The 19,315-nt window shown below is 41.1% G+C and overlaps 3 protein-coding genes across 7 annotated transcripts; 1 reads left to right on the forward strand and 2 right to left on the reverse strand.

Moving 5' to 3' along the window:
* Positions 1-625: 625 nt before the first annotated feature.
* LOC117951572 (protein FAM53C-like) lies at positions 626-7,339 on the reverse strand. 2 transcript variants are annotated; one of them, XM_034883334.1, is made up of 5 exons: positions 7,277-7,339; positions 5,150-5,402; positions 4,988-5,048; positions 4,071-4,903; positions 626-1,491 (listed from the first exon to the last, which is right to left on the reverse strand). In XM_034883334.1, the coding sequence occupies exons 2-5, from the start codon at positions 5,231-5,233 to the stop codon at positions 1,237-1,239; spliced, it is 1,233 nt and encodes a 410-aa protein (XP_034739225.1). In that variant the 5' UTR covers positions 5,234-5,402; positions 7,277-7,339; the 3' UTR covers positions 626-1,236. The 2 variants fall into 2 exon arrangements, with proteins under 2 accessions (XP_034739225.1, XP_034739226.1); XM_034883335.1 differs by having other exon boundaries at positions 7,090-7,300.
* Positions 7,340-10,307: 2,968 nt separating this feature from the next.
* On the forward strand, positions 10,308-15,142 carry phykpl (5-phosphohydroxy-L-lysine phospho-lyase). Of its 2 annotated transcripts, XM_034883407.1 has the most exons (13): positions 10,308-10,589; positions 10,698-10,816; positions 10,935-11,094; positions 11,180-11,254; positions 11,338-11,425; positions 11,510-11,626; positions 11,876-11,958; positions 12,200-12,425; positions 12,909-13,063; positions 13,566-13,655; positions 13,770-13,903; positions 14,076-14,121; positions 14,462-15,142. In XM_034883407.1, the coding sequence occupies exons 1-12, from the start codon at positions 10,531-10,533 to the stop codon at positions 14,096-14,098; spliced, it is 1,329 nt and encodes a 442-aa protein (XP_034739298.1). In that variant the 5' UTR covers positions 10,308-10,530; the 3' UTR covers positions 14,099-14,121; positions 14,462-15,142. The 2 variants fall into 2 exon arrangements, with proteins under 2 accessions (XP_034739298.1, XP_034739297.1); XM_034883406.1 differs by having other exon boundaries at positions 14,076-15,142.
* On the reverse strand, positions 14,974-18,724 carry LOC117951632 (heterogeneous nuclear ribonucleoprotein A/B-like). Of its 3 annotated transcripts, none has more exons than XM_034883410.1 (9): positions 18,610-18,724; positions 17,860-18,101; positions 17,272-17,440; positions 17,025-17,183; positions 16,803-16,934; positions 16,603-16,693; positions 16,303-16,461; positions 16,108-16,193; positions 14,974-15,674 (listed from the first exon to the last, which is right to left on the reverse strand). In XM_034883410.1, the coding sequence occupies exons 2-8, from the start codon at positions 18,084-18,086 to the stop codon at positions 16,123-16,125; spliced, it is 1,008 nt and encodes a 335-aa protein (XP_034739301.1). In that variant the 5' UTR covers positions 18,087-18,101; positions 18,610-18,724; the 3' UTR covers positions 14,974-15,674; positions 16,108-16,122. The 3 variants fall into 3 exon arrangements, with proteins under 3 accessions (XP_034739301.1, XP_034739302.1, XP_034739303.1); XM_034883411.1 differs by having other exon boundaries at positions 18,557-18,691; XM_034883412.1 differs by lacking the exon at positions 16,108-16,193.
* Between the last annotated feature and the right edge of the window lie 591 nt (positions 18,725-19,315).

Consider the following 19,315-nt stretch of genomic DNA (forward strand, 5'->3'; position numbering starts at 1 on the left):
TCAGTATTATACTAAATTCGGCCATTAGGTGTCACAATAACGTTCTCTTGGCCCCTGAGGTGCTCTTTTATTGGACTACAAGCAGGGTACTTTTTAATGGAAGACATGACACTTTTTGGAGAAAAAAAAATATTCTCTATTAAACTTTATTTGTACATAAATTGTGCAACAGTAATATTCCCATCTGAAAACACATGAGAAGTCTTTTCTGAAAGGCCATCAAATCGTCTGCCCCATGGAGTAGAGTTTTAGCATCAATTCCGCTAGTCAATTAAATATAGTGCATGTGCCACCTGTTCAAAAATATCTGAAACAGTGCAAATGGAGATGGCAAAAATGTCTGGCTGTGAAAAGAAGACCAGAGCACAAAGAACTCTGTATTGTAAGCTTAAGGCATGGTCAGTTTACAGTATCATCAGTATTATTGTTGACAAGGTTTGTTTATCTTTAAGCAATTGCGAATACTAGAAAAAAGAAAAGAATACGTGGATATGGGAACGGTCTTTTCTGCTAGAACAAGAACATTTCCATTTGATGTAGAATTATTTCAAAAATTGACATGCTGAATCAATGACAGAACAGTAGACGCGTCTTTCGGGTAAGCAGTAAAATCCTGGAATGTATCCAGTTAAACATACATGAGCACATATATAAAAAGAATTAAAAGTATTCTTATGTTACTTAGGCTGCCCAATTATTTCTGACCAGTGTGCACCTTTAACACTTCACATACGGTCATGTCCAAATACAAGTAGACAACACTAGTACTGATTGGGCAATGAGGAATACTTACCTCTATTACATTAAATCACGTTGCTTTTAGAAAGGAAGAATCATTAAAACGCATTTTGCTTACTCCAGTATACAATGTTATTTGAAAAGGATATCAAGATGCATATCAAGGGTTAACGCAAATTAAGACTCATCAATATGAAATAACCAAAACTGTGTTGATTAGAACAAACTCATTTGCTCATGCACATTTCCTTATGTAGTGTTGAGTAGGCAGGCGCCGTAACATTTTTTGTTAAATGTTGAATAGTGAACTAGCACAAATGTTACAATCATAAAACTGTAATTTGATATTCATTTCTATTTGCCTGGTTCTTGATTATGAACTCTGGATATGTGCCTTAGGAGGGCAGCAAGTTCCCAAGGACTCTGCCGGACGAGCGTACAAAGCCTAAAAGTGTGCTTAACATAGTTGTGAATCGCACTTTAAGCATCAAGGAGTGGTCAGTTTTCTTCTATAAGGTTCAAGTCCAGTTCTGTGCAGTCTCTTTCAAAAATAACCTTTTGCCCTTCATCTATTGTAGTCCTTTTTCTTTTATCTTCTTGCTCCTCCTCTTCTTCTTCACTTTCACTTAGTGTACCAATGCTGGCTTGCCCCAGGAACTCGGCAGGGGAGAAGGCCGAGCGCTGCTCTGCCTGGGAAGACACCGGAACTATGCAGCCACCTTTACCACACATTAGGCTCTCGTGATTACCAATCTACACAGGAGAAAGAAGTGACATGATCAAAGAACAACTTTACATCTGAAGCGTTTAAAGACTACTATTTGTCCATTGTTTGTTTCTAAACAAACATGACACTGTATAAAAGCTTATGCTCCATAGCATTCGTTTTTGTAAAAATAGGCTAACAATTGTGTCATAACCACATGAATTTGTCAGCTAATAGACAAATTACCACACAATACAGGAGAAGCTCATAGGCAGTTTCAACTCGCATTAGCCATTTAGGTTTAATTACTAATGTTAACTAGCAGTTTAGTTAGCAAAAATTAGCCCGTGTCATCTCCTTACATATAGCTACGCTCTCCATCTCTACAAGATTCGGAAAGATTGATTTCTCTTGGCACAGATACCAGAAAACCAATATTCAAGTTCATGGACATCAGAGAAACATTTTTCAGAAGGAACACGTCCCCATTCACGTCACATCCTGTGGGAATCAGAGGTGGGAAACTCAGGCTAGATTTTGCTAACTGAGTTTCCCAGTTGGTTACACGTTTACATCTGACATTTGATGTCAGTCATGCAACAAGTTGTTATGCTTAACGCTAATGTAACAGAAGAACACACATCCCAACCATGTGAAGGCTGGCAGTCAGAAAAACAACAGTCACAGGACAGTCCCTGATATTCCCAGGTGACATGAAGGGAGCATTACAACTTTCAGACAGGATGCTCACATCACATCTACGTTGTCAAGCTCGGTAGGAGGCTGCGCAGTAACTCTCAGCCAGCACCGGAAAAGTGCTTCTAATAGACCTCACTGCTCACGTTGCAAGTCTACGATGTGGCTTTGTCTATTACTTTAACTTTCTAAGAGATTAGCCGATAGAATTAAGGGGCTTGGGTGACATGTGTGACCTGACTGACACGAGCAAAGGACCAACCTAAACAGCATCAACTCTGGAAACTACAGACACTTAAATGATGTCATTTACATCCTGGTATATAAGCCCATTAAATATGAAATAGACTACCTAAATGCAGTAGTCAGCAACCTTTATTATCAAAAGAGCTATTTATCTGTCTGGAGCCGGAAAACACATTCAAGCTTACAATGAAGGTAACTAATGTTAAAGACCCCGAACACCCCCACAGGTGTTTATAGTTACTGTGGCTGATTGGACCTTTTTCCAGGACTGTGTGGGTGTGGTTAGACAAAGAGTAGGCTTGTTCAAAATTCTTAGGTGAAGTCGGAAAGTTTCCAGCAGTTTCCAGCCGCCTTCAGACTAAACAGGAAGTGACAAAAACACTGGTGCGATTCCAATTTAATAAAATATAAATCGGACCCACATATCAGCTGGTACACAGTCTCTAGTTGTTTTAATCATGAGAGCGTAAATCTCAAAATGTTCTACATGCAATCTGTTGCTGATTTTAATTAAAAAACTGTACATGATCAGTGATCTGAACGGATTAAGTCTGACTTTTAAACGTCACTATCAGCCACACAACGTGGATTCTGTCCAGAATAAGTAGCAATTAAAATCCCTCCGATTCAAAAACAATAAAAAGTTTGTATAAAACGTCATCATGTTGAGTCCATTGTAAACTAATCAGCTGTTAAATCAGCTGAGAGGCTGGCGTTTCCCAGCATTCTCTGGGTCCACCTGGGTCTTGTAGTCGGTGAAGAGCAAATGCGCCGCCTGCGTCTCAGAACTGCGGCCGCCTTGCTCTCGTGAGATTATTGTTGCCTACGTGTGCATGACATCAGAGTTAGTCGGGATCAAGTCGGACACAAATCTAACTGGCAATCAACGGCGCCGGTGATCGATTCTGCGCCGACTTGGCTCATCTCCAACGAGCCGATTGACATATTCCTGAGTCCACTGTTAGTGTTTTTGCCCCGGTTAGGGCGGGACCAATCACACCTTTTTCATTCTTATTGGTGGAAAGAATTCGTGACCTAATGGCGCTTAATCACTGCTCGTACCAGCGCTTCTCTGCCTCCATTTTCCATTGCAGATTTTGTGCCGCCTCATGGGTGAGGTGAGTGTGGCTGGTCGGCATAGCGACACGGCAGGAAACTGCCGTAACCTCGCACGACACACAGAAAGTTGAAGGTGTGGCATATGGCTGTTGCCAGAAGACACATTTAGTTACAAAAGAAGCTGGAGGCAGCAAAAAAGAAAAAAACACTGGTTAAACTACTTGAAAATGGTGAGTTTGTTCAGGACACCCCGTCTGTTGCTAGCAATGATGACAGTGATTAGTGACAATTCTCTGAACAATCAGTAGCGCCTCAACCAACCAACGCCTCAGCTTGCTTGGAACCTCAACGGAGATGATACTAAGAAAAAAAGACCTGTTGGCAGGTACCAGGAACTAATTTTTGTTATAGAAAACCAAAAAAGGCGAGTGGAGCTGAGGAGAATTGAGTAGGTCCCATGTAGTGGAAAAATGCCATAAGATTCAGGACAGAAAACATAGACACAAGTGAACCCAGGCCTGCTAATTACTTACTGATATCATTAACTATATGTATCTCAATCTCTGCACACTATGAGGAGATGGACAGAAACCTTGACAGCCCATTGGACTTCCTTCCTGCTCACCTGTGTCATCTTGCTGAAGTCGATGCCTGGTCTGGGGCAGGGCTGAACATCGGGATCATGGCGTCTCTTCAGGCGAGGTTTGCGCATGTCGCAGGGCTGCGAGTGGCATCGCGGCAGTGCTGGGTGCAGGTTGCGCCGAGAGGAGGATGGCGTGCTGCAGGCTGAAGTGGGAGATGGCGACAGGGCTGGGTGTTCCATGCCAGAACAGCCATATGTCAGAGCAGAAGCAGGGGAGGTCTGGGGGGGCAGATGCACCATGGAGGCACCCTGAATGTGGACAGGGGAGAGGGAGAAGCAGCGCTGCAGCACTGAGTGAGAAAGCAGGGGGGCCGGTGAGGAGGAGCCAGAGGAAGGAGTAGCAAAAGAGGCAGAATAGGCTCCTTTCAATTTGTCACAGGGGTCCCACGAGAAACTCCATGGTAGTGGGGAGTCAGAGGATAGAGCTAAGCTAAAGAAGGTAGGGCTAGAAGATGAGGGGAGGGAGGAAGAGGTCAGAGAGGAACTGGGAACACAAATTGGCAAAGAACTGGCTCCAGAGCTTGAACTAGATGCTCCTCCACTTTGACAGCCACGTTTGACTGTAGTCCAAACTCTAGATGCACTAGGATGCCAGGTGGACCGACACCGAGACAGGTCCTCTGGAACAGAGAGGGATCGGCAGTGGCGTTTTGGGGGTGGGGGTGGAGGCGAGCTTTGGAAAGCCTCATTTGTAAAAGAAACCTCCGGTCTCTGGAGAAGTTCTTCCAAGTGGGAAGGAGGCCGTGGAGAGTCTAGTCCACAGGAATCATGCAGAAGGTTGGCTTTGGATGATGGCTGTGTAGCTGAGCTGGTCTCTGAAAATGCCAAAAGGTAGATAAATTAGATACATTTCCCCAGCGAATCAGTTTCAAATACTGCACTTAATTCAATGAACTTGCCTTGTGTTGATCTACAAGCCTCCCATGAGACAGTGGGACTGGAGCCCACTGCAGGTAATGACTGAAACAGAAATATAATAATTTAAATTTAAACCAGAGCCCATCAAACTAAGTGCATCAATTCTTTTTTTAATGTGACCTTTAGTTTTGTATTCAACTCACCACATTCACATTGAATGAGAAACCCTTATAATAGGGCTCTTCCAAACTCTGCTTGCGGAGCTGCTCTGTGAGAAGTGTCACCATCTTTGTAGCTACAATCCAGGGATAGACATGGAGATGATGAGGACATTTACTGAGGGCAGTGAAAATTATGTAAGTCAGCTCCCTGGCGTGGTTTGTGGTGTCCCCCTCCACACCTCAATCAGCCAGACTGACCATCTTGCTCACTATGCCACAGTCATTTCTATTCCACCTAGAGGGAGAGATGAGAAGGGATGCTTATGAAACACAGTGGTGTGTATAATGTATGCTGTGTATTGTGGAAAATGCCACAGAAATAACAACAGGATACTTGAATAAGTGTGTTCCAAGTATTGACCACATATTAATATACAAGACCCAGGCTGGGATCAACATACTGCCTCACTCACACATGAAAGACAGAAGTTCATGTTCACAACCCAGAAAACAGAAACACTTCACATTCCTCAAGCACAGTGAACATACACATTTCTTATTAAAACTACTAACAGACTGATGCAAAATCAAGGAAAATGCTGAGTGTGTCCAAAGTAAAAACCTTTGGAGCAATACCATGGCAATCAAAGTTAGTTGGGTCCAATAAACACAAATGCCAGGAGTTGTGAGTTGTGAAGTGAATGGAAGGGGGAGGGAGAGACAAAAAGGGAAATAATGGGGGAAGTATGTGGGGGAAAATGAATGGGGTGGGGGTTGGAAGCATGCCACAGTATTTTCACAAAGGGGTCAAAAAGAACAGTGACCAAGTCTGGAGAAATTATATAACTAAAACAGTTTAATGTACCAAGAGAGTAGAGGGCCACAAGACAGTCGGCATGGCCGAGAAAAACACAGTCCTCTGATATCTTCATTGCAAGCAAATAGCACAGAGTTAGCTTTTAATATCTAATGGTTACTCCACAAAACATCTTTAAAGATTAACCTGCACTGGCACATCCAACCTTTGCACAGCACAAAAATATACATCTGAAACTAAAACAGAAAGAAAATATACAAGCTATCTGCTGCATTAAAATGCAACATGGCCTTGTAGCCTTTGCACTGCTCTTGAGCACCCAACATTTAGAGCAAATGAAATGATGATACCAAACCAGACACGATACAACATTGTGAAACATTATATATAACCATATCAATTTTAAAAGATATATGTCTTTAACCTGAATATAAACGCGTGATGGTAAGAGTTCTACAAATTGAAGAGACTTTGTTTCAACACTTGCTGTTGGCAGTCAGATGTGGCCTCCAGGGCCTTCCTCCTTGTGGCAAGGTGGTACATTGCTAGCCTAATTCCACATGCTAGAAGACATGCTACTTCGCACAGGGGCACAGGCTGAACCGCATCCCGTAGCATCAGCCAGTGTTAAAAACTCTGCAGCCCACAAACTCCTTTTGCTCACAAACTGCCAGTAGCAGTGCTGTCAACCACCAGCCGATTTAAAACTTTATCATCATTTTACAATCTTGGCTACAAAGTTTTAACGATAACTTTACTTTAAATGAAATTAATGATGATCCCCAAAAACTTGCAAGACACATCTAGCACTTAACACAAGACTATTAGTTAGGTTAATTAAGTAGTTATGGCCTATAAAGACGTTTCGTCTTTACTAACGTGCAAAACAACAAATAAGTTTAAGGCAGTGTTGCGCAGCTTGACCTTATATACAAAACAACGTTATTGTTAGCCAATTAAAAGCCCAACGTTATCTCCAACATTAGCTGCAGGACAACGTGTCACTGACAATATTACGTTAGGACTTACTAACATTGGGCTAGGTGTACTTGCTAAATCGGATATCAACTTCTGGTGAGACAAGTATAGTAAGCTAGCTCAGCAACACGATGCAGCCCGTGGAAGACTAACGCTAGCTAGCTAATATGATAACACGCGTCCTTACTAACGTTTGCTTACACTCGTTGTGTCTGCTCCGGTTGAGGCTTTGAATCGTTAAAATAGATTATGAAAAGGGGCTTCATAAATGTAACGGCTGGTCCGTTAATGTTAAAATGAATTAGTAGCAGTAACTAGCTTAGTTACGCTGCCTGTTTGCAAGCTAGCATACTACAGCTGTCCTGATGTATTACCTGCATTCAGCGGTTCCTAAGCAACCGAAACCGCACACATTGCACCGGATAGAGAGCCGTTCAGCTGAGTATTTATAGCCTTTGGACCATACCAACACAGAGGTATTTTTAATACCTCTGCCTCAAAAAACGTAATTTAAGGAAACTACATAGTACTCACATAGCACGTACTTTCCCAATACGACATTTATTCACGGCTTACCAATTAAAACTACATGTTTAACCTATGCCTGCACTTATTTTAGAAGTCTCTATCCCCTTAACCGGCCCAGTTGTAGTTGGGCCCTTCTAAATAAAGTGACAGCATAAAATCAAAATGTCTTTGGCGACAAATAGGCCTAAAATTATTTTTACTGATATGGAATAATATAATATCTATCTAATTTATGGCCAACTTATATTTGCAATAGAAGCAGAATTCTAAAACTAGGTGAACCCTAGTTTTGCATTGCCAGACTTAACTCCATAGGACTGTAAAGTGGTTCTTCTAGTACATGAGTTGAACCCATAGACCATTTTAATATTGTATATATATATATATATATATATATATATATATATATATATATATATATATATATATATATTTGCACAGTGTATGGTTGAACCCAAATCTAAAGGAAAGAACGGCAGAGATGGGCAAGTCATTACATAGTTGGAAGACTTAAGATTTATTAGAAGTGAGTAAATGAAGGGAAATAACAATGAGTCATTGGCATATATGCATATTTAGTTTAGGCATAAGCCTAGGCTAGCCCAGTCTTTGAATCAATAATTCTAGGAATTCTAGGAATAAAAAATTCCTAATTTATGCTTTTTTAACTCAAACATTAGGTATAATTTCCTATAAATTAGGTTTAATAACCATTAATTCTAAAGATAACTGTAAAATTAAAGTTAGTAAGTTAGTGTTATGTAATGTTGAAAACATAAAAAAAAGTGACAAACATTGAAAAAAAAGGGGGACAAAAAAGTAAGAAAAAGTTTAAAACATCGATTAATCGATAAAAAGCGTCAACAAAAGTGTTGATTTTCAATTTTGACTGGAAGACAACACAAGGGTTAAGTCAAAACAAATTTATCCAGGGGAAGATTAGGTAGGCTATAGGTTAGGTTGTGTACAGGGCAAAGAACATTATTGAAGTTGCTGTTACTTGATAATAGATTTTGGGAGGAGGGAAGATTACCAAGTGCATGGAAGGTAGTAGTTGTAAATCAGATAACAAAATCTGGCAAGGATCCATCTAATACCTCACGGCATAGGCCTAACATCAAATCAATGCAAGATCATGGAAAGGATAGTAACAGAAAGGTTATCGCATAAGCTTAAGAAGAAGAGAGAAACTCTGGCAAATTATCAAAGTGGTTTTAGAAAAGGAAGGAATACTATGATTTCAGTGATAAAACTAGAATGAAATAAGAAATGTCCAGGCAAATAAAACGTAATCACAGTGTTCTTTGACATGCAAAAAGCATATGACATGATGTGAAAGAAGGATTGTTAATTAAGTTGCACAAGATGGGGATTGGTGGAAGAGTTTTTAACTGTGTAAGGGATTTTCTGTTTGGAAGAAAAATCAAAGTATGGATTGGATCAAACTTGTCAAGTCAGTACATGGTTGGAAATGGCACACCTCAAGGTAGTATGACAAGCCCACTACTTATCGTCATTATGATTAATGACGGCCTTTCAAAAGGAACGAGTAGATATTCAGTAAGTAGGTCACATTTTGCGGATGATAAGGGGTCCTGTGGAAGACAGGAAGGAATGGGCATGTAATCAGTTGAGTGCAAGAAGCGATTGACAATGGGGTGGAATGGGCTTATGATTGGGCAACTCTCTTTTAAGAAATAATGTGATTCAGGCACAGGCATTAAGTGTGCAGTGAGGCTTTAATACATAGCCAGTTCCTGCCCTACAGGTAGAACTGATGGCAAACTACTGGGTTCATTTGCAGGGACACAATGATTCTCATCCCACAAAATGAGTGTTGCGGGGGTGCTTGAAGATGGGAGGAATCCGAAGGATAACTTTGGCCGAGTAGGAAATAATATTGTAAAAGAATTTGGAGTGTTTGATCTGAGAATAAGTCCATTGGTAGTTTATCTGGTGATTACTCCATGGATGATTATTTGGCCTAATATGGACTGGTATTTGTTAGAGGTAAAAAGGAAAGAAAAAAATATCTTTGATTTGATAAGTGCCTTTAATCATTATCACATAATGGAAGAGTTTAGACATTGTATACAGATTAACATGGATGGTGCTAAGAAACCTGAGACAGGAGTAACCAGATTTGGGGGTGGCAATAGCAGCAAAAGAAATTGGAATCAGGTCATGTTAAATTTCTCCCAGAGAAAGTCCCAGCGCATGTTGGGGTGAAGGGAAAGGACAGGCTGGATGAGTTAGCAAAGAGGACTTTAAAGAGAGGAAATTAAATGCAAATTAGTATCAGTAAAGCAGAGGTTATATGTTTAATCTGGTAAAAAATCAAGTATGGCAAGAAAGGTGGGACAGAGAGGAGAAAGGTAGGCACCCATAAATAAAATAAAAAAGGTAAATTAAGGTGCTGGACTTAGAAGAAAGGAAGATGAAGGTTAGGGCACTGTGGACTAAACTAAATGTTGAAGACGGTGGGGAAACAGCAGACAGGTTTGTGTTAGAGATGTCAGGAAGAGGAGACAGTGGAATATGTAGTTCTGAGTTGTAGGGCAAAGGGGACAGAGAGAGAGAGAGAGAGAGAGATAGAGAGAGAGAGAGCGAGGATGAGTAATAATTTGAGGGGATTCAGGGTGAAGGAATTCACATAAGAAAGGCAAGCACGTGTCAGAATATTGTTAGCTTTTTAAGGGACAGTATATATATTTTTTAAAGCATATGATGAAAAGACAGGATAAGGTGCTATAACGTTGCTGACATGCATTGTGTGTGTGTGTGTGTGTGTGTGTGTGTGTGCGCGTGCGCGCGCGTGTGTGTTTGTGTGTGAGAAGGGATTTAGACTGTCATATACGTATATGTACAATATATTGTCTGATCCACACTCCGGAGCGGAAGGTGGTGATAATGCACGAGTAAACCAGAAGTCAACCGCCGTAAAACAAGAACACCAATCCACAGTAGACGCATGCGTGGTGGATGCAACGCCGTTCTGTCTATGCTGTCTTTCTTTAACTGTATACGGCGTCTAGGTCCATAATCAACCATAATTACTCTTGATGACTGTCGTAGCTCTTCGTTCATTGTCTCAACCACCATGGCTCTTGAGAAACTCAGGAAAGAAGAAACTCTCGCAATGAGGAAGAGATTAATCGGGTATGTAACAGTGAACCAGTGAGAGTTTCTTGATGCTAGCTGGTAAAGATTATGCAAAGTTAGCGCGTGCACAAAAGTTGCTGACCTAGTAATGTCTTTCTGTTACAGGCAGTCATGTAGACTATTTTATTCAGACGACCCTGTGAAAATAATAAAAGCAAGAGGCCAATATCTGTTCGATGAAAATGGCGAGCGCTATCTGGACTGTATCAGCAACGTTCATCATGGTAAAACATCCTGAACATAGTCCACATTTTCACCTTGTAAAAGGTACTATACTTACACTCGTTGTCTAATGGCAGAACGCTTTATGTGTTAGTAACAGACAGTATCATTCTTTTGTAGTGGGCCACTGTCACCCCAGCATAACCAAAGCTGCAGCAGAACAAATGGACCTCCTGAACACAAATGCACGGTTCCTGCACGACAACATAGTCATGTATGCAGACCGCCTGGCTGCCACCCTGCCTGAGAAACTGTGTGTCTTCTACTTTGTTAACTCTGGGTAAATTATACACCCACACCCCCACAGAATCTATTCCTGAAGCAGCCTAACATTCCAAGGATTTTGACATCTGTTCTTCTGCTAGTTCAGAGGCCAATGATCTTGCCCTGCGCTTGGCACAGCAGTACACTCAACATCAGGACGTCATTGTGCTTGACCAGTAAGTATTCTGTTCTATTGCAACGTAGTCCCTTCTGACAACACTTGGTGATTTAATTACAATGAGCTCTCCTTTTATACTAGTGCGTACCATGGGCATCTAATGTCCCTCATCGACATTAGTCCTTACAAGTTCCGGAAACTGGCAGGACAGAAAGAATGGGTTCATGTGGTTTGTATATTTATACAACCATCATTACACAAATGGACAACAGTGGACTCAGCCTATCTGAAAGAATGTGATTCATCCTCTTAGGCACCCTTACCAGACACCTACAGAGGCATACACAGAGAGGATCACCCCGACCCTGGCCAAGCATACGCTGATACAGTGAAAGACCTAATAGATGAGGTGCACAAGAAAGGTCGTAAGGTGCAGTAGACTACATCAGCTTCATACAACCCAAAGAAAATCAGTAACACTTTGTTATACAGAGAATGTATAATTATGTAATAAACAATGCCAGCATTTATTTAACTCACTGTATGTTGTTTTGTGTATTCTGTGTTTGAACGGCTGTCTTTTATTCTCTCATGACCGTAAAACAAATTGCCTCCCACAGGGATAATAAAGTTTACTTAACCATACTTATACAACTTACTTACTACCTTTCCCCCCTAGATCTCTGCCTTCTTTGCTGAATCATTGCCAAGTGTTGGAGGACAAATAATCTTGCCCCAAGGATACTCAACTAGAGTTGCAGAGTGAGTGGTGACTCCTTTTCCAGGTTCTGTTTTTGCTCATCCACATTTTTTTTTTATTTAACCAAAGTTATATAACACAGACCGTTAAAAACATTTACAATGTAAACGGGTCATTTCAGGTTCTCTCAATCTGGATTTAAAAGCATTTAAGGAAATAAGTTCAGATAATTTCAAGTCTTTTTGCAAAGAGTTCATGTACATTAAGTGGTGACACAGGGTATCTCTCTCATACTCTGCACAGATTTGTGCGCTCAGCTGGTGGAGTGTTTGTGGCAGACGAAGTGCAGACAGGCTTTGGTCGAGTGGGAAGTCATTTCTGGGCTTTCCAGCTGCAAGGGGAGGGTTTCTGTCCCGACATAGTTACCATGGGCAAACCAATGGGCAATGGGCATCCCCTGGCGTGTGTGGCAACCACTGTAGAGATAGCGGGAGCTTTCACAGCCAACGGAGTGGAGTACTTCAATACGGTGACAACACAGTAGCCTTAACACAATATGAACGTGTGTTCCTTCAAGTGGGTATCTATAGCTTTTCCCAGCCAGGGAGACTTTTTGAAATAAGGAATAAATAAATAATAACATTCTAAGTAACTGATGTCAGTTTCATAAAGACATTGTCTTTTAAAGCACATAGTAAAAACATATTTTCCCCCCATGTTTTAACCTATTCTCGTGGTGGTTATGTTGATCCCTTAGTAGTTTCAACAACTGTCGATAAGTTGTTGTTTAGTCACTTTTTAATTAACCACTACATCGCTGGTTAAAACATACATTATTAATAAGAATTAACCTTCAAAATAATCATTTGAATACCTTGAATTCTTGAAGATGTTTCTTGCATGACGAGAACCTTCTGTTTTTGGATTTATTTTGTTCATTATGGGGGCATGTGAGAAGAAAAAAAAATCTTTTTTCATGTATTTATTTGTTTTGTCCCTTAACATCACGCAGTTTGGAGGGAATCCGGTGTCCTGTGCAATTGGCCTGGCAGTACTTGATGTGATAGAGAAAGAGGACCTAAGAGGAAACGCCACAAGGGTGGGAGCACATCTTAAGGATTTGCTCACAAAGCTGCAGTCACAACATCAAGTAATTGGCGATGTCAGGTAAGGATGCCGTGACTTGTGCACTTAGGCTATCGCATTCATAAAGGTGAGTTATATACGACTCTCAAGAGTCCATGGCATTAAATTAGCTTTTTAAAATGATGAAAAGCAGTTATTGATAAGAAGTCTGGCATCATTAAGTTTTCACCTAATACCATTTCACTGCTGACATTAATCAAAGCTCAAAGCTCCTACACACTCTTGGTACATCTAGAGGTGTTTTCACTTCTCTTAGCTAAGAAGACCTCTTGTCAAGACAGAGGGAGCATGTAGGGTACTTGACTGACATCGCTCTGAATTGCAGATATTGCACTTTTTCACTGGCTTAAGTATGTGGACCTGCAGGGCCTCTTAGAGAAATTGACATTGAATAGGAGAGACAGCTTGTACACTATTCAAAATATTGGGTTATCCATACTATGTGATTCAATGTTGACATGGATCACTAATAGCTTGAATCATGGGTTCAAAGGATATTTTTTTCTTTCTTTTTTTTTTAAAGGGGAATAGGTCTGTTTGTGGGTCTTGAGCTGGTTTCAGACCGGGACAAGAAGACTCCGGCCACAAAAACAGCAGCACGGGTAGTGAAGAGGTACCGGAGTACAACGCAATACAACAGTTAATGGTTATAGTTTAGCAGTTTGTATACACTCTCTTCTTAGGGGTGTTCTGTGATTTAATCGACCTAATGTCCCTTTTACATTAGGTTAAAAGAGGAGGATAAAATCTGTGTCAGTACAGATGGCCCCTGGGAAAACGTCATTAAGTTTAAACCTCCGATGTGTTTTAGTATGGAGGACGCAGAGCTGGCAGTACGATGCATTGACCGCATACTCACAGGTTAGTTACTCAAACCTTTGGTCTACAGCTGTTTGGATTGTTTGTAGGTATGAATCTAAATGAAACACTGAACACTTAGTTTAATAAGTCTGAACACTGTGACAGATGCCTATAAAGACTTAATACCACGCATTTATACGTGTAGAATAACATTCAATTGTCTTGTTCTCAGACATGGAAGCCAGTGACATTTAAACTGGAAAAGGAAGACATCTAAGGTTTGTTTAACCTGTAGAAAATCTTTTAATTGCATCAGACATGGTCACATTCATAAAGTTCAGAGGTAGAGATGTGAATGTCTATTCTTGAGGTTCCAAAAGAAACAAGTTCATTCATTTCACTTAGCAGAACGCGTTGCCATCTTCCACTCGACACTGACCACTGTGGAGACTCAGTCTGCCTCGTAGGAACTGCCTCCGTCTGTGTTAATACATTTGTTTTTACATCAAAGCTTAAATCTATGAAATATCAAATCAGTGGCAGTAGAATTTAAACAGCAGTCAGTCTAGAGCCAAGCTACCTTAAAGTCTATCATAAATCTTTTCGTTTTCCCCGCAGGTGTTTGGTGGTGCCCCCCCCGATGAAACCTAACAAATTTAAATGGATGCCAGCTACAGCACATTACCAAAGCCACCTGAAAGATGACCCCGTACACAAGGTGCTAATGTGACACTGACTTCCAAAATAAACTTTGTTTATCAAGAAACTAACAGTATGCATTTCTTTTTTAAATAATTCTTTTACCCACAGTAGAAATAATTAGTCCCGACTTATAACACTGATCAGCAACATGTTTCCAATACACATTATGGTTGAGATAAGCACTTACCAGACCACTATCTTTAACTCCTGGCCACATTCATAAATAGGCTCAATTACCGCAGTTTCACATCTAGTTGAATGGGTCTAACACTCAGCCAGTTATCCTGCAGGTAGTGAAGCCCTCTCCCACAGTAAGAGGCATTCGTAGGGAGGTTAACATTACTCGAGACGAAAACAAGCAAGCCATTTAACAGTACAAAACATTTAACATTAACTTTACAAATAATAACAAAAGGATCCATGTGTAATATAAACCAAAAGTTTATTTCTAACAATTTGCCCAAGACACTAGAGGAATGAGTTTCCAGTGAGAGAGGGAGTACCCTCTTACATTAACAGGCTTGCGTTCAGTTGAATAACACTAGTAAAGCCACTTAAAATTGCAGACATGATGGGGGAAGAATCTCCTTAAAAGCCGAAAAAAAAAAATAAAGATGCTGGTTGTCTTCGTCTACTAGGCCATCTGCAAACATTCACTTGACACGCTTACAATGAACCCATTGATTAGTTTAAATCCCTTATTTTGCCTCACCCCATATCTGAAGCCATGCATCTTGCATTCAACATTCAGCACAGGAGAATAATAACTAAGATCTAGAAACACCAAAAGAAAAAAAAAAATGAAATTGTTTTATTTGTGAGCTTTAAAAGCTCTTGCTCCTGCTCATCTGTAAATCCAGTAGACATGTAAAAATACAACCATACAATACATTAGATTCAAAAGGTACCAAAAAGTACAGTAAAAATAACACTTCCATCACTGGAAATGTAAATGGACACAAAACAATATAAAATAAAAAGTGGAAAAGTGACATTTGCTTCCCCAGTTCCTCACTTGATCTGTACAAATGGAGCATGAGTCCAAATTTCTGCCAACTCCAAAGGAAAAGCCAGAGCCCATGTTGGTTGTGGTCAGACCATGGATCTCTTTTTCTTATTTACTTTAGACCTTAAGAGAAAAACACGGTGCTTAACGTTACTGAGAATAAACCAAATATGGCATGCAATTACACAAAGACAGACAGGTGCATGAATGAGTTTGACAGGTCAGTGAATGGACAGACACACTTTGGGGGGGGAGGGGGGGCACAACCGCTAACTATTACACCTAGCACCTGGTGAAAGGTGAAACGGTCCTCATTCCTGTTCTCAACCACCACCAACTCAACCCTTATTGATCAAGTAGTAGAGATGCATCTTAAGATGGCTGACAGGTGGAATGAATCCATCTTTAATGATCACAGACCCCACAACACGGCCTACCCTAACCCCACCACAATGCTTGAATGGATTTAGAGTAGATGGAGATCTTTGGGGTCAAAAAGGCACCAATGGTTACAGCTATGTTCTCATACTACCACGGATGATGCAAAAATGCATACCTGCACTACGTGTGATCAGTATGGCTTGTAGCTACTCTGGTGGCCTCCACGTCTTGGAGTTTTCCCATAGCTTGTATTGCCCTGGTCTGGAGGACAAGAGAAAAAGGGACTGAGTTCTTCTGTACAACAAGGAGGACCAAGAAAATAAAGTTTCTCTCATTCTTTTTTCTTTCCCTGGGGGCACTTATCGCTTACTGTAATCGTAGCCACCCCCATAGCCGTAATAACCAGCAGAGTAGTCATAGTTGCCGTAGCCGCCATATCCGTAGCCTTGCTGTCCGTAGCCATAGTTCTGGTTGTATCCAGGTTGGTTCCAGTAGTTGTTGTAACCTTGATTCCAGTTCTGGCCCTGGCCTAGAAACAACAGGTGAGGCCTTTGTCACAACTCTCCAGCACACAGGACCCAGGCAGTTACTCGGCACAAATTTAAAGTCTTGAGTTGAGTTAAAATTAACATTTTGATGGTGCACGCAAAAACAGAAAAAGGGTGCTTACCTCCACGGCCCCTGCCGCGTCCTCCGTATCCACGGGCCCCATACTGCTGCTGCTGGTAGACCTCTTTGGGCTGGGCAATTTTAATTTCACACTGGAACACCACACAAGTACATTACATTGCAGTGTGAAATGACTTTTGCAAAGATTAACAAAACAGTTCTTCATACCCAATTTCACCTGCATGCAGAATGTGCCAATACCTTGCTTCCACCGACATTGTGGTATTTCTTCTCCATGACCTTCTTGACAGGAGTCTCTTCTTTATATGTGATAAATACGAATCCCCTCCTCTTTTCTGTCTTTGGATCTTGTGGAAGCTCAATGGTCTCAACCTACACAAGAGGGAAAACAAAATGTCAAGCAGCCCATAGCTTAAGCATTTATTCCTTAATAACACGTGAAATATCTGTTGAATACCGTACCTCTCCAAAGGTTCCAAAGTACTCCTGAATGACTTCCTTGGATGTGTCGGGGTTGAGGCCTCCCACGAAGATTTTCTTGACTGGATCCTTCTTCATGGCCATGGCTTTCTTTGGGTCGATCACTCTGCCATCTAGCCGGTGCTCCTTCTGTTCAAGAACCTAAAAAACAAACAGGAACACACAATTAAAATGTGTCGGCCTTGTAGAATAGTTACTTTGGCTTCGGCATAATAGCTTCCCCACTCACCTTTTCTACACTGGCTGCATCTTTAAAAAGAATGAAGCCAAAGCCTCTTGATCGGCCTGTCTGCTGGTCCATCTTTATGGTGCAGTCTGTCACCTCACCAAACTTAGTGAAGTAATCTTTAAGATCCTTCTTGCTCGTTTCCCAGCTTAGACCACCAACAAACATTTTCCTGAGCAGAAAGAGACGGAAAGGAACATGTTTAGCATTACAGGCAACCAGGTTCTCCAACTTTATATATGGCCCAGCGGGGGTGGTGTTGGGACAGGCGTGGGGGGTGTAAATGTACACACTGTTCCAGAACATCTGTTGTACCAATGACGTAGGGTGGCAGGCTACAGTTGCTACATATTAATGTAATTTTACAACATTAATTACAACATTTAATAAGCTAATAATCGCTACGCTACATCAGAAACGTCATATCAGTAGTCTACAGTAAGTCAATTCATGTTAGATTTGATCCCTGCACAAGCGCCCATCCCCCCCTTCGCTCTGCATATGGCGCCAACAAAGGCCGGTTGAACAAAGAAACCACGAGTGCTTATTTTAAAAAGACGATAGCTTCACATCACCGCAGTTTTAACTCACCCAGCATCCTCCTCGCCTTTGCTGGCGTCGATCTGGCCGCCCTCCGAGCCTCCGTTTTGCGAATTCCCGTCGGCGTCGGGGCCTGCGCCCTCTCCCTCTCCCTCTCCGCAGTCATTCACAGCGCTCTCGTCGTTCCCCTGCTCGGCGTGTTCGGCTCCGTTAAAATCATCGTCGACTTCGTGACCGTTTTCTGATGTTTCCATATACTGTTGCTCTGTCTCGGACATTTTGCACTATTATACCTTAACCCAAAAGAAAAAATATGCATCGAGTTAAACTAAGTCACGGTGGGTTTATAATCCCTCATGCAGTACATGCTTCGCCATTTACATGGTGGCAATGCATGCATTTCCCACCATTTTGCCCGGCACGGTCGTGTTCCATACATTCTTAGGGAGCCGTTTTTGTTGAACGGCGACAGCAAATGGCAACTGAGTAACGTTTATTTAAACAACACAATAACCACCTAGCATCTAAAGTGCACATCTGCTAGAGCTAAAGATTAGAAACAGTGTAACCAACTGCATCACACTGATAAACCAAGCCTGGACTGACGTTACAACTAAAATTCGCAGTTACGTAATGCAAAGGCCGTGCTAGCCGTAATATAGGCCCATATTTTCTAGTAGTTACAGCTGTTTCATCTACACCTACCAGAATAGCAACAAAAAAAATCTACAACAACTACAGTACTTACGTGACAATTTAATGAAAAAAACAAAGCTAAAGAAGTACGGAAAACCTGCTTACTGGTCACACAACCGGAGAGCTCTCTTCAAGATGGATTCTCCCACACGACGACAACTCGTGGTTGGTTTTCTAGAACCGGCAGAAAAAAATGCAATTTCTGCAGAGAAGCCATCTAATTGGATGGTCACTGCTGCCATTCATTGCACCGACCAATTATGTACACGTCTATTTCTTTTTACAGAACATGTTCACGCCCTTAACACACAGGAAGGAACTCAGAGGAGCCTTTCTCCGTTTTTCACGGCATATTTTTCAAAAAAAAGATGAATTGCTAGTCCTGAGTAATGTTTCAAGGCGTTACTCTTAGAATTGGAATGACTTGCACTGATATTCACTCTAAACGAAGGCAATGTAACAGTAGTCTAGTCCAGATTTGTGAAAAGGACGGTATGTGAAAAATGTCCAAAATGTAGAGCTTAGTATCACTGTATGAACATTATTGATAGATAAACTCATTATAGAAGGCTGTCTACACAATTAGTGAGGAACCACATACTGTACACACAAAACTACAATAATGCTAATCACAGGCTACATACAGACCTATTAGCCTATAGTCAAAATACATTTAGGTGGGCTACTGATTAAAGCCACATAATAGTTAAAATAAATATGTTTCTATGTTTAATCCTTGATTGCTGGAAAACTATCAAAATACACATAATACTAATGTCTCAATGGTCACTGAGATTCCTCTCCTACATAA

The sequence above is a fragment of the Etheostoma cragini genome, chromosome 10, assembly GCF_013103735.1.
Source record: "Etheostoma cragini isolate CJK2018 chromosome 10, CSU_Ecrag_1.0, whole genome shotgun sequence".
NCBI classification, from domain to species: domain Eukaryota; kingdom Metazoa; phylum Chordata; class Actinopteri; order Perciformes; family Percidae; genus Etheostoma; species Etheostoma cragini.